This window comes from Sarcophilus harrisii, chromosome 5 (genome assembly GCF_902635505.1).
Source record: "Sarcophilus harrisii chromosome 5, mSarHar1.11, whole genome shotgun sequence".
NCBI classification, from domain to species: domain Eukaryota; kingdom Metazoa; phylum Chordata; class Mammalia; order Dasyuromorphia; family Dasyuridae; genus Sarcophilus; species Sarcophilus harrisii.
In genome coordinates, this window is record NC_045430.1 from 64142046 (window position 1) to 64168266 (window position 26221).

At 36.9% G+C, this 26221-nt stretch overlaps 1 protein-coding gene across 1 annotated transcript in view; it reads right to left on the reverse strand.

The window, feature by feature from the left end:
- The window catches only part of BID (BH3 interacting domain death agonist), a 43460-nt gene that overhangs the window by 12448 nt on the left and 4791 nt on the right, over window positions 1–26221 (reverse strand). The window contains exons 2-3 of the mRNA XM_012550828.3: window positions 4743–4824; window positions 391–586 (exon numbers count right to left, since the gene is read on the reverse strand). Of these exons, the coding sequence (XP_012406282.1) occupies window positions 391–586; window positions 4743–4751 (205 nt within the window). The 5' untranslated portion in view covers window positions 4752–4824. The remainder of the gene's footprint in view (window positions 1–390; window positions 587–4742; window positions 4825–26221) is intronic.

Consider the following 26221-nt stretch of genomic DNA (forward strand, 5'->3'; position numbering starts at 1 on the left):
TAGTAAGTGTTTGAGGCTGGATTTGAACTCAGGACTTCCTGACTCCTGGGCAGATGCTCCATCCACTGCCTTTCTCACTAATTATAACTATGTAATTAATCCATAAGTATTTTCTAAGTACCTACTACATGATGCCATGCATTGTGATAGATATATAAATAAATACGAGGCATGCAACAAACAGCTTATTTTTGTTAACTTTCCTCAGAGTCTTTCCTCATCTGCAAAATGGGAATAAAACCTGTTGACTTTTTCAATCAAAGTTTTTGTGGGATCAAAGGAGAAAGCACATGTGAAAATAGGAGGCAGTGATTTTGTAAGACATACCCCCCAGGAAGTCTGCGCTATTCTCCGACTAGCCTGGAAAAAGGAGTCAGGACAAGAGCCTACCTGAGAACTCCTCTCTGGACATGTCAAAATAGCACCGATTGCCATCTGTTTGCAGCTCATAGTCCTGCTCCGAACAGCCATTCCTGGAGCCAAACACAGCCAGCTCACTGTCCAGCTCCTTTAGCTCCGTTTGGAAAAGGTTGTTACCGGAACTTTGTAGGAAGTTGTACAGCAGCAAACTGGTCTGTCTATTATCCTTGGAGCAACACAGAAACCAATTAGCAAATGGTCTGGCACTGGAACATCCTTTAGGTACTAGTTAACACCTAATTGCAGAGGAAAAAATGCCACACAATTAATCTTCAAAAGTATCTGCTCACTTGCCCAAAAAGGTCTCAAATGTTCTCTCAATATCAGTTTTAAACAAAAGTGCGCTAAGAGTTTTGCTGTTCAGTTTGCTCAATACATACCCTGAAATAACTGGGTGACAGAAAAGTTTTTCAGGTCTCTGTACAACCTCTACAACCATTATCTTTACCTAAGTAAATCTTAAGAACTTATCTCCTTAACTGCTAGCACCTCCTCATATCCTGGAAAGTAAAAATATCAACAATATACTTTCTACCTCCTTCTAACATCTAGTTCTGTTGATGGAACCAACATTCTCAGGATCAAAGAAGTTTTTAATTTCAGAGTCATCTTTGATCTTTCTTTGTCCCTGAGTCTGAATAGCCAATTAGCTGCCAAGTCCACAATCTCTCTCAGATATGTTCCCTTTTTCATATTCATTCTTCAACTACCTTAATTCAGGCCTTCATTTCCTGTTGCATAAACTAATGGTCTCCAAATTTTTTGACCATGTTCCCCATCAATAAAAAATTATTGAACACTCATCATGATGCATTTACTTATCTATAAATTAAATGCATGTACTAGTACATTAATCATTTTGAACATTATAAAACATAAAAATGAAATTTTTAAAAAGGATTATATAAAGATAAAATAATACTTGATTCTAGGATCAATAGGGAACCATAGGAGTTTTTTGAGGAAGGAAATGGTGAAACCTTTACTTCCAGAAAATCACTTTGGCAGCTGAATAGAAGGTGGATCAGAGTGGGGAGAGACAAGTTATGCAGGTTAATGAGGAGGCTAGTAGAGTAGTTTTAGGCAAGAAGATGATGAGCACAGAGAAAACTGATTGTATGGGTATAGAGAAGGGGACATCATGTATGAGAAATGTTATGAAGACAAAAGGATAATATGCTGAATGAGGATGACAGTATCTCTAACAGTAATAGGAGAGTTGAAAAGAGGGGATAATTTTAGGGGAAAAGATGAGTTCTGATTTAGTCACAATGAGTTTAAGATGATTGTGACATTCAGTTTTAGATGTTCAAAATACAATTGGTTATAAAGGACTGGAACTTAGGAAAGAAACTAGGGCTTTATAAACAAATCTGGGAATCATTTCTACAGAAATAATTGAACTAATGGGAGCTGATGAGATCACCAAATGAGATCATACAGAAAGAAGAGCAGAGAGTCCAGGATGGAGCCGCAGGGAACATGAACAGATGGAGACATGGTAAAGAGTAATGTAGCACACCGCAGAGAATGGAGAATTCAGAAGATGATCACCAGTTTCAATTGCTACGGAAAAGTCAAAAAAAATGAAGACTGAGAAAAGGGCATTAGATTTGCTAATTAGAGATGACTGGAAATTTTGAAGAAAATTATTTAAATTGAGTAAGGCATCAAGAATAAGGAGGATGTTGAATACCTATGAAACTGGAAGAATGATGGTGTCCTTCATGGAAACAAGAGAGTTCAGAAAAACATTAGTTTTTTTTTTTCTCTAACTTTATTTTTAAAATTTTTTTTAATTAAAGCTTTTTATTTTTCAAAACAGTGGACAATTATTCAACATTAGCCCTTGCAAAACCCTGTGTTCCTCTATGCCCTCCCCTAAATGGCAAGTAGTCCAATATATGTTAAATATGGTAGAAATATAAAACATTAGGTTTTTTTTGGTAAAGATAATAAAAAGTGTGTTGGAGGGTAGACCTTATTTCCTGGTCACTGTCGGGAGAGCATAAAGCCTGTTTGCTGTGTTTATCTAGGGGATAAGATGTGAGATAATTGAAAGGGAAAAGTAAGGGTAGTAGAAATTTACCTGTGTAGCTTTTAAGGGAGCCTGAGCCAGGTTAAGCTGGGGGCAGAAGAGTTTGGGGGAATGTTGAAAGGAATGGTATTGAGTGGGCAACAAGTCTAACTTGGGTAATCTCACCAGATTAATCACCTATTCCTTTGGGTTGAGTCTCTATCGCAAAGTGACCTAAATTATTGTAATGGCCCCCTTAAATGATCTTTCTGTCTCCATTTTGTTCACTCATCCTTCCATCATTTATACTGCTGCTTGAGTAACAATTCTCTAATATTACTTTTCTGCTCAAAATCCTGTGGTTTCCCCATTTACTGCTATCAACCAATAAACTATTGAGTATTTATTAAGTGCTTACTATATTCCAGGAACTATACTAAGTACTGGAGATACAAGGGCAAGAGACCCTGCCCAGACCTGCAGGTTTTTGTTCCTATTCTTGAGCAGTCCCACTAGGAAAGGAGGAAGCTGGCTGGCTAATATGTTTCTCTTTGATTTTACTAATCCTTGCTTCATCTGATGCAACTTTTGTACCATATTCTTTACATTTTAGTTGTTTATTACACTCTCCCTTGAAGACAATGAGATACTTAAAAGACATTTGTCTAATATATATTATTAGATCTTTTTTAAAATTAAACTTTTTTTGGATGAAATGATTATAATTATTTGTACAATCTTCATCTTTTCCTTGGTACTTTCTCTCCTACATAATTGCTAAAAATTTTTGCTTCTGTCTCAAACTTTACTTTTTCAGTGAACAAAAAAATTCTATTTTTTATTCCTCCTACTTTCCTTTTCCCATGAAAAAAGAAAAACAAAATTCTTATATTAAATATGCATAGCAAGCAATAAATAATAAAAACAATAAATATGCATTGTCACTGAACTGAAGAATATGAGGAGGGGGGCTTAAGGAGTAATAAAACTAGAACGTGGTGGGGCATTAAGTTATGGAAGACTTTGAAGACCAAAGAGAGGATTTAAAAATTTGATCCTGTATGTAATAGTAAGCTACCGTAGTTTACTGAGGAGGGGATAACATGGCAAAGACTTCGTTTTAGGAAAATAACTTTGGCAGCTGAGTGGAGAATGCACTGGGGCAGGGAGAGACTTGTGGCAGAGAAAACTTACACTTACAGGGACAGCCCAGGAATATGGAGATGAGGGATGCACCAGAGTGGAGGAAGTGTTAAGAAAAGGGGATAATGTTCAAGAGATGTTACACAGCTGAAATTGGCAGACCTTGAAAACAGATTGCATGTGAGGGGTAAGAGACACTAAGGAGCTGCTGTTGATATCTAAGCTGTGAGCCTAGGGGATCGGAAGGCAACAGTAACAAGGAAGTTTGGAAGTGGGGAAAGGTTGTGAGTTTAGTTTTAGACATTAGGAGTCTCAAGTAGGCAATACAGTGGATAAAGTGCCAGGGTTGAAGTCAGGAAGACCCGAGTTCAAATGTGGTCTCAGAGATTGTTGGGAGGATCAAATGAGATAATAATTGTAAAGCATTTAGCATAAAGCCTAGTGCACAGGGAGCATGATATAAATGTAACTATTATTATTACTATTACAAGACATTGAGTTTGAGATATGTAAAAAATAAATGGAGGTCAACAAAGAGGGCTGATAAGTATATATGAGAATCATCAACTCAGGTCTTCCAGACTTCAAAGTTAATCTTCTACCCAGCTGCTGCGCTAAGTGGTTTTTACATTGTTATCTTCTGAATATGTATGCAATTGGAAGCTCTCTTAAGTTCCCTGTGGTTGTTATTCACTCTGTCCTACTCTTTGCAACCCTATTTGGGGTCTTCTTGGCAAAGACACTGGAATGGTTTGCCATTTCCTTCTCTAGTTTATTTTATAAATGAGGAAACTGAGGCAAAAAGAGTTACATGACTTGCCCAGGGTCACACAGCTAGAAAGTGTCAAGATTGAATTTCAACTCTGGTCCCTTTGACTTCAGGTCTGACTCTCTATCCACTGTAATGTCCCCTAGCTGCTCTACTTTACAGTAAGTGCAGCTCCTTTATTATTACTTTCCTATCCCAATTAATTCAGTTAATAGCTCTGTAAACACGGATCATGAATTTACCACCCTTTTAAAAACTACCCCACATACTTCTTGAGAAGTAAATTAAATTAAATTTAGCTTATTTTCTAAGTACCCCCAAACAAAGTGCTCTTTCTGCTGGCAAGCCCCTTGTAGGGTCAGGAGCTTTCATAAGCCAGTCCTTGGGTCTAACCTGATCCATAGCAGAGTCACTTCCAGAGAGCAGCACCTCAGTAGAATTCTCACTGTGATCTCCCAAATGTCAGGACAGCAGCCTGGAAGAGAAAATGAATACACAGGAAAGTAGGTGAGGAGTAAAGGAGAAAGATTTCATCCATTAGTAAAGAGATTTACTCACTGGCCCAATCAAAGGATGAAGGCTTATCTGAATATACTGATATAATTTCATTTTCTCTTCCTTCTCTTTCATAAGCTACAAAAGTATAATAATCAAATTGAAACCAAATTTAATTGTTATTTTCTCCATATGATATGTGGACATAATCTTGAACTTCCCTAGTGTTATTTCTCTTGTCTTATTATTTATCTTAAATTTCTATTCAATTCATTAAAAAACCCACACCCTAAATAATTGAGATTGGGGGAGGGGAGAACAATTTGGATTCCTATAAGTCTTGAATTATATATATAGGGTGCTTATGAAGAAATGTAATTTTATTTCTTTAAAATACCAATAGTAAATTAAATTGAACTAATACAAATGTTACTCAGAACTTTTTCTTCTTACTACTACATTTGCATTATATAGCATTATATAAATATAACATTTTACATAGTTTTAGTCCTTTATACAATATTCAATTTACTTTTTGTATCTATTGCTACATTTGATTCTCATGACAATCTGTGAAGATAAATTTTTCTGATTTCAATCTATTATAGTAATAATATTCATATTAGGTATATATATCATAATAGGTAGCATTTACATAGCACCTACTATATGTCAGGTGCTATGCACTTTTCAAATATTTTGTCATTTGATTCTCATAACAACCTTGGGAGATAACTGCTATTATTATCCCTATTTTCCAGATAAGGAAACGGAGACAGACAGAGGCTAAGAGATTTGCTCAAAGTCATGTCGCTGTTTGAAATCTGGCCTTCCTGATCTCAGGCCCAGCACTTCATGCACTGTGCTACTTGGCTACCTATCATTCCATTTTTCCTTATGCTTTATCCCTAAATATATTTTTCATTCATACCAGTCCCATCACCCTCAGCACTTTTTCATTCCATCATTCCTGCTGACTTCAGTTTCATCCCTTCCCACCCTCAATCCCATAGTGAAAGTGTTCAATTACACAGTATCCCCTATTCCCAAATTCTTTTCCATCATTGTTCAAGCCTCGCCAGACCTCCACCCCGGATTATCCCCACCCTCCAGTAATGAACTGATGGGGCTGTATTACAAATTATCTTATTTAACTTTAACCAGGCCCTCATTACAATGGGGCAATTATTTTACTCCTCCCTAAGTGAGTCCCTATTCTGATCCCCCAACCTTCTCTTCCATCCTCAACATCTCATACCCTCTCAACAGAAGACATCACTTTAGTGAGAAAATGGAGATCCCTCAACATCAACCACCACCTTCTTCTTTACTCCAGTCTCCTATAACGAGCTGGCATTTCTCCTCTGTCCGTGTCAACAATTCAATATACTCTAATTGCCTTTAAGAGCAATTATAAGCTCTTCTTTTTAGTTTTTAAAGCCCTTCATAGACGGGCTCCAAACAATCTTCCAACCCCTCTGGGGCTAACCCCTCACTGCATTCATCGATTAGAATCAATCATGCTCAGACTGAGTGGGCCCTGGGGAGTCTTAACCCCTAAAACCAAAGTTCTTCAATACCTAGCGGTGTGTTTCCCTTTAATAATTAGTCAATGGGTACAATTAGCTTAGTTACACAGGTGGCAAAAAAAAAAAAAAAAAAAAAAAAAATACAAGGAAAACATGTGGCCAAAGCAACTTGTTTCTAGTATTGCAGGATCTGACATGTCTTTCCCTTCTCTTGCTGCTCCCTCCCTAAGTGGGGCATCTTGGCAGAGATCCTGGTGCATGCCCCTCTCTTCATCTGGCTTCCTGAGGGCCAGCGCTGACTCATTCTTGAACATATGATACGCTTTCTTCTCTAGCCAGGAGCTGTGCTTGTTTAAATAGTTTCCTCCCCCAAATTGTTCTTCCTTTTCTATTAGGGAAATTTCATTATATTTCATAAACAGAAGACCCAGTAAAGATTAGCATTTTATTTATTTGCTCCTAACTTTCCATGATTACAAAAACTAGATGGAGGGGGAAGGAATAGAAACCACATTATACATTGCTTCCTTTCCCATACCCTATTGTCTAAAACTGAACTTTATGCTGCCCTTCAAAATTAGTCATTTATCACACACATAATATATGTATATATGCATATATGTGTGTACATACATATGTAATATGTGTGCATATATGTATGTATATATACATATAATATTCTTTTTCAGTCATTTCAGTCAGATCCGACTCTCTATGACCCCCATTTTGGTTTTTCTTGGCAAAGATCCTGGAATGGCCTGCCATTTTCTTCTCCAACTCATTTTGCAGATTAGGAACTGAGACAAATAGGGTGAAATGATTTGCCCAGGATCACATAGCTAGTGTCTGAGGCCAGATTTGAACTTGAAAGATGTTTTCCTGACTTCAGCAGTCCTAGCATTCTAGCCCCTAAACCACCTAACTGTTCTGTTTATATGTAAGTCACTTATTTTATATATATAATGTATGAATCTATCTATCTATTTAGATCACCTACTATGTCAGGCACTGTGCTAAGAGTTAGGAATACAAAAAGACACAAAAGAAAGTCCTTGCTTACAAGGAGCTTATAATTTAGTTATATATAACACTCCATCTCCTAACTCCATGTCTGTCTCTGCACTAGTTATTTCCCAGACCTGGAATATATTTTCACCTCCCCTGCGCTATTAAGAGTTCCCTTTTCCCTCCAGAACTCTGTTCAAGTGACATTTCTTTGAAGCTTTTACTGATTTCCTCAGCTTCTAGTGCTCTCCCCTGCAAAACTGACCTTGTATTTATTTTGCTCATGTGCACATGTATACACTCACAGCCCCCCACACATTTAGCACAGTTCCTAGAACATAGAAGGTGCTTAATAAATGTTTGCTGAATGATTGATTTAGGAGAAGGAACTCCAAAGGAGAAGAGAAGGAACAATCAATTAAGTACAAGGACAGCCAAGGAGAGAGAAGTGCCATGAAAGTTCAAGGAGGAAGAGATCCCATCAGAGGTTAAATAGAAAAGTTTCCATCTATACCAAAATATTCAGAGTAACATTTTTTTTTTTTTTTAGTGATAGCAAAGAACTGAAAATAATATCTATCAATGAGCAAATGGCCCAACAAACTATGGTACATGAGAATAAGGGAAGATAATTGAATGATAAGAAATGATTAATACTGCACTTAGATGATTAATGATTTTTAAAGTGTTCTTTATTATGAACTTAAATATAAAAATGAGTATTTTAATAAATAAAACCCAGAAAAGATTGTGAACTTGTTACATATAATTTTTAAAGTATATGTTAAATTTAACAACGAAGTAATAAAATGTGCTGTTTTATCCTTTTGCTATTTTAGTGTTTCATTGATGCTCTTTTGTTTTTGTCTTATTATCACTATTCACCAAGTAATTCTCCTCCCACAACAGCAATTCTCCTTTGTAACAAGTCTAGTCAAGTAAAATAAATCCATGTATTAACCATATCTGTAAATATATATCCAGTCTATCATCTCTTTTGCCAAGAGGTAGTAGGAAGGATGTATTGGTGATTCCTCCCTCCCCCAAGAATTCAGTATTCTCCCCTCCTTCAGATACTTTATAAATTTTATTTCAGATATCACTAAGCTTATTGTTCAATGTCCTCAAAACTCTATCACTTGCAACATGGACCTCCCCTATAGCTATTTAGTCTCATTTTGCAGCTCTTCCTGATTTTTTTGTTTTCTTTAGTGTCGTTTCTACTTCCCCATATAGTACATTGGGAACCATGATATGAGTCCAAATGTGAAAGCTCCAACAATGGTTGGAGAAAATAGTTTGTTATAAGAATTTTAATTTTAATAGATCTTTTCTATTTTCTTATCTTTTTGTTCTCCTTCCAGCTTCATGTTTAAATTCTGTCTAGATTACCTAGCTTAATAGGCAAGTATTGTATAAATGGGTTTTGTACCTCTATTGTTTTATGAGGTTCTACTGCTAACAATCTTTTACTAGCCTCCTCTATAAGATTTGGTTTTTTTACAAACAAGTTTATATTCTAAACCACTCTTGTACTTAACTCTACTGAGCAAGAAGATTAGACAATTGTTGGTTGAAGCAGTTTTAGCCTGTTGCTTTTTTTTTTTTTAATGGCAACTGATTTACAGTAGTTAATCTTCCTGAAGAAATGATGATAATTTGAATTAATGTACTATTTTTTGGGAATTGTGCTGAGTAATTTACAAATATTATCTCATTTGATTTGAAGAAATAGAACCACCAGGATTGATGGTCATTTTGAAGTTTTTTTTTTCCTTAAAGAATTCACCACTTAATAGCCAACAAACTGATGAATCTGTGGGTACTAAGCAAATGGGCCATTTTCCCAAAATTGGAACTAGTCTGGTGAGATTGTACTGGTAAAGGAACAATAGCAAAAAAATTCTAGATGAAGCACAAACTAGAAGATTTTATTTGAATTGCAGAATGCAAGGCTCATGGAAAAAATTAAAAACAGTTCATTTAAAATGAAGGGTTAGACCTGACCAAGGAAGAAGCAAGCACCAGTAGGTGTTTAAGAAGCAGAAAAGAGAAATACTAAGGCAACCATACTTCTCACAGAGTACAACCCTATATCAGAAAGACTTGAATTCAAATGTGACTTCAGACATTTTCCTCATGATCTTGGGCAAGTCATTTAATCTGTCTGCATCAGGTTTTTCAAATGTAAAAGAGAAAAACAGCATTAATCTCGCAGGACTGTTGTGAAGATCAAATGATATAATAATAATAATTAACATTTATGTGGCACTTACAATTTGCCAGGTACTATGCTAAGAATTTTACAATTATTATTATTATTTTTTATCCTCACAACAATCCTTGGAAGTAGGTGTTATTATTATCTCGATTTTATAGATAAGGAAACTGAAATAAATAGAGGTCAAGTGCCTTGCCCAGAGTTATATAGCTAATAAATCATATTTGAAGTCAGGTCTTCCTTTCTTGAGCATGACTATTATGGAAATATGTTTTAAATGATTGTACATTTCTGATGGAAGTGGATATCTTTGACAAAGAGAAGATCTAACTCAGTTCCAATTGATCAATGATGGACGGAAGCAGCTACACCCAGAGAAAGAACACTGGGAAATGAGTATAAACTGTTTGCATTTTTGTTTTTCTTCCCAGGTTATTTTTACGTTCTGAATCCAATTCTCCCTGAGCAACAAGAGAACTGTTTGGTTCTGCACACATATATTGTACCTAGGATATACTATAACATATTTAACATGTATAAGACTGCCTGCCATCTAGGGGAGGCGGTGGAGGGAGGGAAGGGAAAAGTTGGAACAGAGGTGAGTGCAAGGGATAATGTTGTAAAAGATTACCCAGGCATGGGTTCTGTCAATAAAAAGTAATAATTAAAAAAAAATGATTGTACATGTATAATCTATATCAGATTGCTATCTGTTTCAGGGGGAAGTGAGGGAAAGGGAAAAAATTTGGAACTCAAAATCATACAAAAATGAATGTTGAAAACTATCTTTACATGTAATTGGAAAAATAAAATACTGTTGAATAAAAACAAAACAAAAAAGTATTTTCATTTGAACTCTGAGCATGTCCAAAAATGAACTCATTCTCTTTTCCTTCTCACTATCCTAATCACCCCTGGTTATTTCTTTCCCATCACTCCTCTTTTTAACTTTCCTATTATCTTGAGTACCACCATCCTTCTAGGCAACCTTAGGACACTGTCAGCTCCTCAGTCTCACTCAATATAACATCCAATCACTTGCCAAAGCCTTTGATCTCGGCACCTCATTCAGGTCCTCATCTCTTCTGGACATAATTTGGTCTCCCAGACTCAAGCCTAAACTCCATCTTCCACAAAGCCCCCAAAGTTATTTTCCCACATGGCAGATCTGATCATGTCCCTTTACCCATTCAAATTCTAGAGACCCTCCATTGCCTCTAGGATCAATACAAATACCTCTATTTGCCATTAAATTCTTTTCATGATCTAGTCCCTTCCCACCTTTCAAATCTTTTTACACATGAGGGATCCCTGGGCATTGTGATACAGCTCTACTGGCCCATTCCCTCTGCCATGGCCACCTCTGTATATATTACGTAAGTATGCAAGTTGTCTCTCCCAATAGAACATAAACTCTTTGACAGCACAGGAGGCCACATAGTATACCAGAAAGGGAACAGAATTTGGAATCAGAGGACCCGAGTTCTAATCCTGATTCTTACTGCCTGCGTGGTTTTGAACAAATCACTTTTCTTGGTGCCTCAGTTTCCTCATTTGTGAAATGAAGGTGCTATACACTTGATGTCTTTCCCAGCTTTAATTCTATGAATGTGTGAGGAAGTGTTTTACTTTTGTGCTTAACATAATATCTACCCTAGTACCTGCTTAATAAAGATCGATTAATTGATTGATTAGTTACGTTCATTGATCCCCCATGGTCTGTCCTTATGTGCTTCTTCCTTCATGTACTTTGGTCACATGTTCCTTCCATGTGCTCTCCAGAGAAGTGCTGCTGTCCCCTGACCAGCCTTCACAGAAAGGAACAGCCCTTCTAACTGCTAGCTAACTGCCCCCTGACTCCTATAGGCAGGCAAGCCCAAGGGTCCTGAGAACAACAGCATCCCCAGCCCATGAGAACTATGTCCCGTCTGGGGCTTGTGGCCATCATCCTGTGGGAAAGGGGATCCCATCATTCCTATACCATCATGCCCTGAGACGACAAACCAATGGCCACTGACAAGACAGGCTCCGGTAGGGAAGAACACATGTAGGAACATGGCAGGGTAACTCATGTCTCCAGGCCCATAAGGTGCTTTCTCTTCCTAAGGTATCCTAACTACTCCTCAGTAGTCTACCAGGAACGCCACTCATTTATTCTTCTTGGGATGCTCTTTTTATCAGGGTTCTCCTCTCTGCTCCCTGGGATCATGCATTTTAAAGATGTGCCCTGCCTTGAATGTTTCTCAGATTCACAAGCTGAACATTTCAAAGATCATAAGACTTATTGTCAATTTGGCCCCAGTCAACGACCAGCTACTTTTTTTGGGGTCCCCTTTCTTTTTCTACTTATCAAAAGTCCATTCTTCCTGCAAAATCCAGCTGATGTTTCCCTCTCCTCAATTAAGCATTCACCAGCACTCTTTCACCTACCATTTTCACTTTATTGGACAAAACGTTTTCACACTTCATAAAAGATAACAGATTGTAGATGTATCTTTGTACTTCATTCACACATTAACTTTTTGTTATGTATTTCAGTAATCCCATCAAATAATGTTGGGGTCAGGAGAGCCAATTAATTCTCTCACTATATCACTATATCACTGATATCCTCCATGAATCTGTAGATATAAAGAATTTCCTTGCATAGTCTTTTCAGATAATGATAATATTATGCTACTCTTAAGCAAATTCTATACTGAAGATTTTTGTTATATAAGAATAAAACCTTTAAGTTGATTTTAAAATAAAACTGAAAAAATATTTTTAACTTTCTAAAATTTAAAAATAACAGGAAAAAAAATCAGGAATAGAAACTTTCCGTTGATAATAATAGCCTGACACTTCTGTAAGAGGAAACCCTTTATACTTTCTGAGGGTGATTTTAGAAATTCTTGCAGAATATGGGAAATGTGTGTATCCACGAGGTAGAAGGCATTTTCAAAACAGAAAAAGGTCTGGTTATTACTCAGAGGGAAGTGTTTCAGAGTACAATCAAGAAAAAAGTCAAGGGGCAGCTAGGTGATGCAGTGGATAGAGTACTGGCCCTGAAATCAGGAGGATCTGAATTCAAATCTGACCTCAGACACTTAATACTTCCTAGCTGTGTGACCCTGGGCAAGTCACTTAACCCCAATTGCCTCAAGGAAAAAAAAGGTCAAGAGAAAAACTACCTGAATTATGCCTACTTGTTTCTTTCCTTCCCTTCTCTTGCTCAAATCAAAACTCCCATTCGTTGACATTACACCTGCTGGGTATAATTGATCTGACAATTATCCCTTCTATATTGTGCCCCTGCAATCTGGAAAATTTGTATAAAAATTTTTGGCCCTCCCTTTGTACTAGAGGTGGTCAGAATTTTTTTTTCTTTTATGGGGTATTTATAGTACCTTATAAAATTTGAGTTAAATATTTGGCCAGAGGCTATATGTAGGGCAATGTTAAGTAAAAATATTTCTGGGTTGTTTGCTAGCCTTTGAGTATTTTTTGTGAGTTTTAGAAAAATCCCCCCAAATTCCCATTTCTTTCTTTCTTTTTTGGCAAGGCATTTGGGGTTAGGTGGCTTGGCTTGGGTCACACAGCTAGTAAGTGTTAAGTCTCTAAGGCTAGATTTGACCTCAGGGCCTCCTGATTCTCTGATTTAATTTCTTATTCTGAACTGCGATATAAGGAAACTGATTGGAAAAATCTTGATGTGGAAGGGATAACTAATATCAAAATGATTAAGAGATTTAATCCTCCCATTATAAGGTCATGAATCCACTTGGTGATATGTATGGGAAAAAGACTTGAGCAAGGGTACTTTTTGGAGTCCCAACCTACTCCAGGAGATCTCCTTCTAGCTTTCTTCCACCGAGATAAGCTCATCCTTGCCAGAATTTAAAATCAAGTTAGGGAAACTGGATGAACCTATCTAAAACAGAAGTTATTATTGAGTGTCATCAAAAGCTTTGAAAGAATGGACAAATCACCAGACTGAAAAATTGATCCAGTAGTCCTAACTGCTTAATCTTAGAGAAGTTATTAACTTTTCATTATCTCAATTTCCTCATTTGTGAAGGAGATTGGCTGGATTAGATCCCTAAAGGTCTATGACTAAAGAAAATCTCCTGTATATTTCTAGAGAAATAGAGTGAAGAGATCAATGATACTTAAACTGGGAGGATTCCATGATACTTGCACTGGGAATACTCCTTGCACCAGGGCCAATTATAACCTTTACATAAATCTTCCAGAGAGATTAGTTTCTCCTAACTGGTCTCCAGGCTGCAAATATCTCTACATTCTAGTCAATTCTTCACACAGCTGCCAAACTGATTTTCTTTAAGCATAGATTTATGTTATTCCTCTACTAAATAAACTCCAGAGGTTCCTGAATGCCTCTAGGAAAAAAATAAACTCTCCTGTTTAGCTTTTAAAGCTCTTTACAAACTGATTACAACCTCCCTGCCTCCTCCCTGCCATCATATGCTACAATCCAATCCTTTTTTCTGTTCCTCACATAGGACATTCATTGTCATTACACTGGGCATCCCTCATGCCTGGAATACACAATCCCTAGACTTTGACCCCCACAACCATTCTTCTCTTTCTCCAAGATGCGGCTTAATTACCATGTTCAACTAGATTTTCCTGATCTTTTTAAATTTCTATATTTCTTTATTCTTCTAAATTTCTTTAATTAGGCTATATTCATTCATTCGTTTATTTTCAAGATTGGATTGACTTTACTAAGCAGACTGGTACAAGTCAAGACATCCCACCAGGGATTTAATCTTTTTCAGGGTAGAATAGGTGCAGGAAGTCCTGCCTCTTCATCTTCATGCAGAGGGTACATTCACAGATCAACCCCAATTATGTCCCTGGACATAGGGCTTGGGTATAACTAGGCTTCTAGCTAGAAAGAAAACTGTTGTTTCAGGCTTCTTCCGCACTCTTCTTCACTCTTCTGGTTAACAAAGCGGTCTGACAGTGACAGCAAGATTATGTGATATTCAGCTATGACAGACTTGGCTATTTTCAATAATATGATGATCCAGGACAATTCCAATAGATTTGGGATGGAAAATGCCATCTGCACCCAAAGAGAAAACTAGAGAGAGACTGAATGCTGATTGAAGTATACTATTTTCACTTTTTAAAAAAAATTTCTTATGGTTTTTCCCTTTTGGTCTGATTTTTCCTACATAACATGAAAAATATGGAAACATGTTTAAAAGAATTGTAGATGTATAACCTATATCAAATTGTTTGTGTTTTGGGAAAAGGGGAGGTAAGGGAAGTAGGAAGAAAACGAGATGTTGAACACTATCTTTACATGTAATTGGGAAAATAAAAAACTATTGAGAAAACAAAGAGGTCTAAATTGTCTTCAGAACCGTGGTCCTTAGAAAACTGGGTTTTTGGAGGGAGTTCTGGCTGAGGAAATCTGTTCCTGCTGTCGCTGTTTCCCTGCAGACCAAAGTCTCTCCTTTTGCAGAAAGCAGACAGAGGACATAGGAGAATCTTGTCCTTACCTTCTCCCCTTCCTCCATTCAGTCCACAATGAGAAAGTCACTTCTCTTGATCCAGATGTTCTTATGGTTTGGAGAGTACACTGACCACAAAGTGCTGTCCCAGACAGCCTTTATTTCATGCAAGTTGTCATCGGGGGTCCCTAAAACCACCAATCAGAGAGCTCCATTTGCTCCCCCAACATCTCCTACGCTACATGTTTCCATTGGGGCCTGAAACATGCTGGGAAGAAGGACCTTCTGGGTCTAGGAGGTTGTGGCCAACCAGATCAAGAGTGTGGAAGGCCTTGAATGCCTGGCTATTGAGTTTTTACTGTCCCCCAACGCATCAGGGAGCTAGTGAAGTTTCTTGAGGAGGAGAGTAACAGGGCATATATAATCTGTGCTTTAGGAAGATTGGGACTTAATGGGAAGCTATTTGGATAGAAAGGGATCCCCATTCTGCATATATAAACCTCTGTTGTTCTTGAGTTGTTTCATTGTTTTCTTGGCAGAGATACTGAAGTAGTTTGTCATTTTCTTCTTCAGTTCATTTTACAGAAGAGGAACTGAGAAAAACAGAGTTGAGTGACTTGCCCAAAATTACACAGCTAGTAAATATCTAAGACTGGATTTGAACTCAGGTCCTCCTGATTCCAGAGCTGGTACTTATCCACTGTGCCACTTAACAGTTTGATGTAACTCTATTTCTTCCTTAGTCTTGGGAAGTTTACAGATGAGTTTTTGTTTTTGTTCTTTAATTTTTATTTTCCCCAGTTACATGTAAAACAACATAATTTTTGGTTATACGTAGTACATTCATTTTTTACATATTTCCATATGAATCACTTTGGAAGAGAAAAATGAGGACAAAAGGGAAAAATCATGAGAAAAAAACAAAACAGAAGAAAAAAGAAGTGAACATAGAATAAATTTATTTATGTTCTGTCTCCATAGTTCTCACTCTGGATGCAGATGGCGTTCCCACCCAGTTTACTGAGAATATCTTGGATCACTGAATAAACAAGGAAAATCAACTCCGTCATAGTTGATCATTGCACAATCTTGCTATTGCTATCAGTTTTTCTAAAATGACCATATAAGGGAATCATGGATGAGGACATGGAAGAAGACGTATAATCTCTCAAAGGATGGCGAGTCAGATGGTTTTTACTCAGAGGCAGCCCTATCTCCTGCTACGTCTTGTTGTTGTTGCTGAGCAGGAGTGGGGCAGGGGAGTGACTTTGGGAGCAATCAACCATAGGGTGGTCTGAATTGCTACCCTCCCTCACTAACCACAAGCATCTTCTGATGATAATCTGCCAACTTTATATTTTTATTCGTAAATGCAGCTGACTAAACTACTTGGTGGGTACATAGGAACTTTGGGGTATGTAAGTCAACCAATGACTCTATTCATTGCCCCGCCTAGATGCATGATTTTTATTGAATATGTATTTTTTTATCTGTAATTTTTATTGAAATTTTGATGTTTGGGGGCAATGGATAGAGCACCAGCCCTGAAGTCAGGAGGACCTGAGTTCAAATCTGGCCTCAGACACTTAACACTTCCACACTCTGGGCAAGTCATTTAACCCCAATTGCCTTAGCAAAAAAAAAAAAAAAAAAAGAAAAGAAAAGAAAAGAAATTTTGGTGTTCCATGATTTAGAGTCCTCTGCTTGGACATAAGCTAAATAGTCTTGCACTCTTTCACTTCTCTGTCCCCAACAAGAACAAGGTAGGGCAATGGATTGAGAACCGGGCCTAGAGTCAGGAATATCTGAGTTCAAATTCTGCCTCAGACATTTACTTAACTATGTTAGCCCAGGCAAGTCACTTAACCTCTGTTTCAGTTTTTCAGCTTTAAAACAAAGATAAACAAAAATGGCACCGACCTTGTGGAATTGTAAAGATCAAGTGAGATAATATCTGTAAAGTGTTTAGCACATAGTAGGCACTTATAAATGTGGATTCCCTTTCCTTCCCCTTCCTTTTATGACTTTTCTAACATAATTATGTTATGCACTCCATACCCTCCCACACAAGATTTCACAAAAACAACTGGGAGAGATACATGCTTGAGAGGCAACCCCAGAACCTTCAAATCTTCCCATGGAACATCTAGGGACATAAACTACTGAGGTGTCTGGGCTAGTTTAGGAGAAAATCTCTATGGGTGTAATCATATTAGACAACAATTCATAATTATATAATGTTTTAAGGCTTTCCTGTGTAGAATATAGTCACGGAGAAACTCACAGGTGGGAGCACCAGCATTTTGAAACCATCATGAAGGTTTCTAAACATCAGCTATAATTATTATTTCTATAGGAAAGATTTACTCAGCAACTAACAATCCTGATACAATAAACTATCTTCCTCTTTCACTCAATCTCCTTGGTCCTTCTCCAGAGTACATATGGTTTTCATAAATCACCAGCTTCTTTCTGGGTTTCTATTCTCATCTGTTTTATCCTAGATTCTTATGACAGTGTACTGGTGGAAATTCCCATTCTTACTCAGACCACACAGCTGTACTGCCAATGTAGCGGAACTGGCGCACAGAGGAGTTTATAGAAGTAAAAGCGGACAAAATCTAATCAAAACTTTTTTCTTACAAGTGAGGAAACTAAGATGCAGAGATTTTAAGTGATTATGCAAAGTCAACTAGGTAGCTCACATTTAGAGTACTGTGCACCCCATTTGAGGAAGGATGCTAGAGTGTTTTTATCGTTGGAAAGCAGTGAGGAAGATGAGAGAATTGGTAATTATATTAGATGAAGATTATACAAAGGAACTGAGGATGCTTAGGATGGAAAAGAGAAGACTTGGGGGGGGCATGATAGCTGTCTTATATTTAAAGAGCTTTTTTATGTGGAAAAGGGGATAAGACTTGTTTTGCTTGGACATAGCAAAAATAAAGAGAAGAAGCTACAGCAAAAAATTTGGGCCAGATATAAGAAAAAAAAAAAAAAAACAACTAACAACAACAAAAAAAAAAACAACTAACCAGCTATCTCATCAATGTCATAGGTTCAATTATAATTTTTATGCAAATAATTTCAAGCCTTTAACTTTCTCTTGAGCTCTACTCCTTTGTCACTCATAGCCTATTGAACATCCCTACTTGATGTCTACTAAATGACAAACTTCAAATGTTTAAAACAAAATCCAGTATATTTCCTCTTAAATCCATACTTCCCTTCCTAACTTTCCTATTTCAGATGAGAGCATGACCAATCTTCCTTTGATCAATTTAATAATCCTGGAGCCATAGTGAACAATTCTGCTTTCACATCAATTTCCATTTTTGTTCCTTTTCAGCACTTATATGAATATCACCTTCATTTAGGTCCTCATCACCCTCTCCTTAATTAGTCTCTGTAACTAATCTCTCTCCCTCCAATCTATCATCCTCAGAGCTGCCCAAATTAAGCACAAGCCTAACCTCCTCATTTCTCTGATCAAGACATATCGGTAATTACTTATTGCTTCTAAGATAATATACAAATGCCTCAGTCTTTTAAAGCCCTTTACAATTGGCTCTAGCCTATCATTCTAGACTTATACCACTTCAGTCTCTAGAGAACTGGTTCTTCCTTTCATTTAGTCTAGTATATCATCCATCTCCCCCCTCAGGGACTTTACAAAGACTATCTTCCATTTCTAAAGTGTATGCATACCTTTGATTCTGCTGTCTTTTAGAATCCTCTCTTCTTTCAAAGCTCTGCTCAGATACCATCTCTTCCTAAAGAAGGTATTTTCTATTTGCTCTTAACTCTCCTGAAATTATGTTGCATATATTATGTAGGTTCTTTATATTTACTTATTTGTGAATATTTGGAATTCCCCCTCCAGCAGGACTGTCTCACTTGCCTTTGTATCTCTAGCCCATTCTTTCTTCTTATTAATTCTCCATAGTTTGGCTTCTGAATTAATCCTCAATTGACATTTTTCTCTCCAAGTGACCAATGATTTCTTAATTAACAAATCTCAATCTTCATTCTTCCCAACATTTTTGCAGCCTTTGACTCTTTATCACTCTTCATTTTGATACTTTCTAGATTTTTTTGACATTTCTCTCTCCCGATTTCCCCCTTACCTTTTTCATTCCTCCTTCCTTAGTATATATAGAGCCAGACTTAAGAAAAACACCCTGTCAAAAATGGAGAGGAAGAGAGTCCCTAATAGATAAATAAGCAGAGAATATAAATACTCAGTTTTTGAAAGAAGAAAGCCAAGGTTAGCTGCTGGAGCTACCGTAGCCATGATCCATTGCTACTGTGGCATTGTTAGCTACAGTATGAGAGTTTACCTTGCACCTGTCTCTGTCATTGTCATTGACTCTTAAGCCCCAAGTATTGGTGTCCCAGATTTTCTAGTTGCCAGACTCAGCCCTGATGCAGACTGGCTTTGTAGGCACGGGATGCATGACAGAGGCTATCAAAACAGACATCATTATGTCAGGAAGAGTGGAAGTTCTCATTGTAACAGCCAGTGCTCTGTCATAGTACAGTCTATGGCATTTTCCCAATTTGAGTCATAAGACAACTAATTCCAACACTGGAATGGTGAAAAATTGCTCCATAATCCTCTTTGTCACAAAGTTCCACACCATTCTGGCTAAAGCCTCCCCTATTCCCATCAAGTAGCGTGTCCTATCTCAATGTCTGCTGATTTCTCATGTTCGAGTACTTGCTCATCCCTAAATCTAGAGAAATGCTGAGACTGAGTCCCTTAAAAAAAACAAAACTCTTTTATCTGTCTGTGGGATCTGAGAGGAAGCATCAGCAGCCAATAGTCAACATCTACACAGCAGCATGAATGAATCGATGAATGAAGCATTTACTAAGAGCATATAGTAATGTGTAAAGAACTGTATTAAGAACTGGCTATCCAAATGGAAAATTAAGACATCACATTCTAAAGGTATAACTTGTGTTTACATTTTCTGAGGCTCTGGTAGAAAGTGTCATCAAGCTCAGAATGCCAAGGAGCTGAGTCTAACAAACTGCCAGCCAAAATTTCAATTTTACAAAGTAACCACATAATGGAGTAGAAGTATAACATAGTTGAGCTTGCCCCAAAACCACCCCACACAGATATACAAATCAAATCTTGATGGGAAAATCTAAGGGAAAAATCAAAGTGAGGAAACTTTCCAACTCCAGTCAGCATAAAAGTATAGATAAGAAATGGGTGGGTAAAACCTAACCATGGAATGTTTGTGTAAAGTATTCCTGCATGGGAACTAAATAAGGCCCACAGTTATGTACTATGATAAATCAAAAAAACTATTATAGTGGCAGGGATGATGCTCAGATCCATAGCCTTGAAGAGAATGACTCCAAAACATTTATAGACAAATCTCAAAGAAATTATAGAGGGGGCAGAGACTTGACTAGAATTCTTAGAAAAATGAAACGAAGGTTTTTTTAAAAGGACTTAAATTTTTAAAATATAAATAAAAATTTTATTTATAAATTAACATATTTTAAAAGAGTAAATTTTTTTATAAAATTTTAATAAGTTTCTTAAACATTTATAAATAAAATAAGCATGTTAAAAAATTTGGAGAAGAGAAACTATGAAAGGAAAAAAAGGAAGAAGAGTTAATGGTTTATACAACGGTTCTGTACAAGAGGTTCAGAACTTGGCCCAAACATCTAACACCTTGAAAATTAGAATGGACCAAAGAGAAGATAATGATTCCTTGGGACAAGAAATATTAAAACTAAGACTGAAGAAAGTAGGAGAAAATGTAAAGTATTTCATCTCAAAAATAGCTGACTTGAAAAACAGATCAAGAAGAAAGAACCAGACTATAGCTGAAAACCACTGCTCTCCTAAAAAAGAAACTGGTCACTATATTTCAAGAAATCTTCAAAGAAAACTGCCCATATTTATTAGAACCAAAAGGTACAGTGAAAATAGAAAATAGAAAGAATTTACCAGTTATAACCTAAATGAAACCTCAAAATAAAAACTCCCACAAACATTATAGGCAAAATTCAGAACTTCCAGGTTAAAAAGTAAATAAATACTACAGGTAACCAGAAAGAAAGAATTCAGATACCAAAGAACCATCATCAGGATCACACACTATTTTGCAGGGATCATTATAAAAGAGCAAAAAAGCCAAAAATGGGATATTACAGAAAGCAAAGAATACAGACTTAGAAACAAAAATAAACTGACTAATCCTACGCAAGACAAAATGGATTTTTAATGAAATAAATTTTCAAGTATTATTGGTAAAAAAAAAAAATAAAAATAAAAATAAAAAACGCTGAAATTCAAACAAAAGGGTTATAAGAAGCATGAAAATATAAATACAAACAATCATAAAGAACTAAACAAGGATTGATGGCTTATATTTTAATATGGGAAGATGATACATGTGTCCTCGCTAAACCTGATCATCTTCAGGGTACATAGAGAGATTCTAATTAGACAAAAGGCCTAACTAAAGTCTTGATAATCTTGAAAGAAGAATGGAAAGAGAGAGGAAGGTGAATATACTTAGGCATAGGGGAAAGGGAAAGGAAGATTAGGGGAAATGATCTCACACTATTGGAGTGTACAGGTATAGACAGGTCTCTTACTTAAGGAAGGGGTAGGGGCAATAGTTGAACCTCACTCTTGTCTGAACTGGTCAAAAGAGGGATGAACATACACCCACACATGCTCAGTTGGTACAGAAATACACTTCACTCAATAGAGAAAGAGGACATAAGAAGAAAGAATGGAGAATTAAGGAGGGTAGATTAAGGGAGGAATTAGTTCTAAACAAATGAAACTCTAAGGATGTACAAAATTACTTAGCATAAAATACATCATTTCCCGCTTAGCTATATAGATCTTTTCCCTTCCCTCCATTAGACTGAAGACTCACTGTCATTATTCTTTGACAAAATGGCAGCACCACAGTTGGAAGGGACCTTAGAGGCCATGGAAGGCAGATACATCAAACTCACAAACACCTGTTGTGTGCTTCCTGAGTGCTGGATGAACCAGATTAAAATGTAATTGGAAGGTATTTAACAAAAAGAGTAAAAATGCAATGAAAGATAAGTAATGTTATATGTGCTTTCACAAGTCAAAATGGGCCCATAAGAGCTTAGCATTGCCCATTTCTCTTTGAATTTGACACCACAGATCCAAGGCATGGCCACCCCATACCTGAAAAAGAAACCTTTTTGCAGCATACTCAAGAAGTGGTCATTTAGTCTTGGCTTTGAAGGCTTCCAGTAAATAGAAACTCATGATCACTTCCTAACACATCCTATTTTACTTTTGAATAGCTGTAATTGTTTAAAAAAAAAAAAAAAGTTTTGCCCAACTGGAGTCAACTCTACTTCCCTTTTATTTACTCCTCTTATTTCTGTCCCCTTGAACCAAGCAGACTAAAATGATATATAAAGCCCCTCTTTCATCAATTTTACATAATCACCATAACATGGCAGGCACAATACTAAGTTTTGGAGATACAAAAATAAAAATGCAATCATTCCTACCCATCAAGTAGTTTATAATTTATTAAAGGGAAATAATGGGAAGAAGATATGTGACTAAAATATATTAAAAATAAATCAAAGTAAGGGAAGACAGGAATCAGAATAAGCCCTGCATAGGAGGAAAATGTGATATGTGAAGGAAATTAGAGATTCTATGAGACAGAGGTGAGGATGAAGAACAGACAGCCTGGGGAGTAGGATGGGTAAAAGGAATAATAGTAAGCAGGTCCATTTGGCTGGAACATAGAGTACATGAAAGAAAATAAAACGGTAAGCCTGAAAAAGTAGGCTTTTAAGTACCAAATGAGTTTTTATTTTATACAAAAGGCAAACAGAAACCACCAGCAGTTTCCGAGCAGGAGAGTGATACAATCAAATCTGTGTTATAGGAATATTAGTTTAGCAGCCTTAAAATCTATATTTTAAGGACCGCAACAGGAGACCATTAACAGTATTGCTACGTGGATATAGCTAGAGGTTTCCCCAGTCCTGTCTTTTCAAGCCTAATCAACCCCATTTCCTTCAAGTAATTGCCATATAAAATGATCTGAAGATCCTACATCATCCCTCTTCTTTTATCTCCAGCCTGCTTTTCCTAAAGTGAGATGTCCAGAACCAAACCCAACTCTACTGATGTGGTCTGAGCAGTGCAGAATGCAATGGAAGATCACTTCTCTTGTTCCAGACACTTTTTCAACACTTGGATGCATGTGTAATTCCACGAATAGGGAGATTCCTTCCATCAGCACAGAACAAAACTTACCCATCCCTTCTCCTCCTGGTGTGATTCCCAGGGTGGTCTTCCATAAACCCATCACAGTGAATCTAGCCTATGCCAGCCAGGGGTTTTTTGTTTCACCTGATAATCCCTGAGGCTCTCTGTTATCTCATCACATGATCAACCCACCTCCCAATGGATAACCATAGGTCTTATCAAGGAGGTACGGGAAGTGATTATAAGAGGCACTTTCCACAGATGGAAGGAACCTCAGCGGCCATATAGTCCAAACCATTTCAAATAAGAATCCCCTCTAAAATATATGTTTGTTTGAAAACCTTCAGTCAGGAAAAATGGAGACCTTCCTTCTCCTTCCCTAGCCCACTTAACATATCAGTTGTCAAGTTTTGTCAATCTCACCTCTTCATCATCTCGGACATCTGGAGCCCTTTTTCTATTTATTCTTGTCACCACCTAAAACCACTCATTCATCACTTCTTATCTGGCTCTTTGCAGTATGAATGTGTATTCTTCAAATCCCCATCTCAGTCCCTCCTTTCCTCCCTCCCTCCCTCTCTCTCTGTCACTCTGTCTCTCTCCCCTTCCCTTCATCATCCATACATTTGCCAAATTACTTTTCCCAAAGCTCAAATCTGACAGTGTCACTTTGCTCCTTTACACAGGATTTCTCAAATCCTAAAATGTTCTTTTCTCACTCCCTCCTTTGGGGAACCCTCGTCATTCAAGCCTCAAATGCCATCCCTTATTTGAGTTCCCAGTAATTAGCACTCTCCTCCTCAAGTATGTGTATACATGGGTGTGTGTTTACTTACTGGTGTGCATATTGTTGCCTTCTAGTAGAGTAGAAGAGGGACTATGTTCATTTTTGTCTCTGTATCTATCATCCCCATTCTTTTAGCTTCAATCCCCTCCTATCTACTGGACTGAACCCACCTGCCTACAAATATACTCATATCTCTTTTATCCTTAAAAACTTTCATTTCCTCGGCTCATCCTCACTAGCTATTTTCCTAAATCCTTCCTTTCCTTAGCTTAAATTCCTTAAGAACATCATCTGCACTGAGTACTTCCAATTCCTCTCCTCTCAGTTATAAAATTTTTCATTGATATTTTGCTTCTTATATCACCCCAGTATCCCATGCATCTTCTCTCTCCCACTAGAGAACCATCCCATATGACAAATAGTAATTTTTTTTATGAAAAGGGGAAAAGCCAGTACAATTGAGCTACAATGAGAAAGTCTGAAAACATGTGCAATGTGTAACACCTGTGGACCTCCCACCTCTATGAAGATTAGGTTAGGATGTCTTCTTGTATCTCTTCATTTGAGTCCCCCTTGATCTTCATAATTTTGTTACATTTACTTTTAATTTTTTGGCATGTCATTCTCTCCTTTGCATTGTAGCTACTGTGTATTTATTGTTTTCTTGGCTCTGTTTATTTTTCTCTCAATCAATTCATATAGATCTTTCTAAGCCTTTCTTGTATTACTTCTTATATCACACTAGTATTCCATTATTTCCATATATCATAATTTGTTTATCCATTTCCCAGCTGATGGGCATCTGTTTTATTTCTAATTCTTAGCTATCACAAATTTAATAAATAAAAATCTATAAATAAAGCTCTCTCTCTATGTATATATATATATATATATATATATATATATATATATACACACACACACATATAAAGCTATAAATAAAAGCTATAAGTATTTTAGAGTGTATGCTTTTTTTCTTATCAATGTCCTTGTTAGGGCATAAGTCTCCCAATGGAGTCTCTGGTTCAAAGGATATGGATATTTTAGTTACTTTATTTGCTTGATTCCAAATCGCTTTAACAATGTACCCAACTGTCCAACTTCCCAGCTTCTGATTTGCATTTCTCTTGTTACTAGTGATTTGGAGCATTTTTTCACGTGGTTTCTCCTTTCACTTCTAAGCCACTTGCTTAGTCTGATTAATTGTAACTACCTTCTTCAAAGTTACCAATGATCTAACAGTCTTTGCTCAAACCTGACCCTTCTCAACCTCTCTACAGTTCTTTTGACAGTGTTAATCCTCCTTTCCTTCTGGATAATCTGTCCTCTGTAGGTTACATGATATTGCTCTTTCCTGGCACTTCTTTGCTTTTCATGTCTCCTTTGCTAGATTTTCATCCAGGTCATGCACACTAATTAATGTGGATACCCCAAAGTTATGTCAGGGACCCTCTTCTCTTTCCTCTTTCTATTCTCTCCCTTGCTGATCCCATCAGTTCCTATGGGCTCAAATACCATCTCTTTAAATGATTCCAAATTTTGAAATCCAACCCTTTTTCCCTCAGCTCCAGTCCCATATCACCAAACGACTTTTGGGAATCCTGAACTGAATATTTTATAGATATATCAAACCCAACGTGTTCAAAAGAGAGTTCATTGTCTTTCCCCACCCACCCCACAACCATCCCCTCTTTTCAAATTCCCTGTTACTGTAGAGGACACCACCATCTTCTCATTTACTTCATCCAATCAGTTATCAAATCTTCTCCTTTCTATCCTCACAACATCCTTCCTCTGTCCAGCAATTAGCACTGTGCCCAACACATAGTAGATGCTTGAGAAATGTTTACTGAAGATTTCTGATGGAGAGAGATGATTCAAAGAGAGAAGTATATGAATGCAGATCAAAGCATAATATTTTCACTTTGTTGTTGTTTGCTTGTTTTTTTTCTTTCTCATGTTTTTCCCCCTTTGATAGGATTTTTCTTGTGCAATATGATGAATATGGAAATATGCACATATTTAATTTATATGGGATTGCTTGATGTCTTGTGGAGGAGAGCAGAGGAGAAAAATTCAGAACACAAGGTTTTGCAAAGGTAAATGTTGA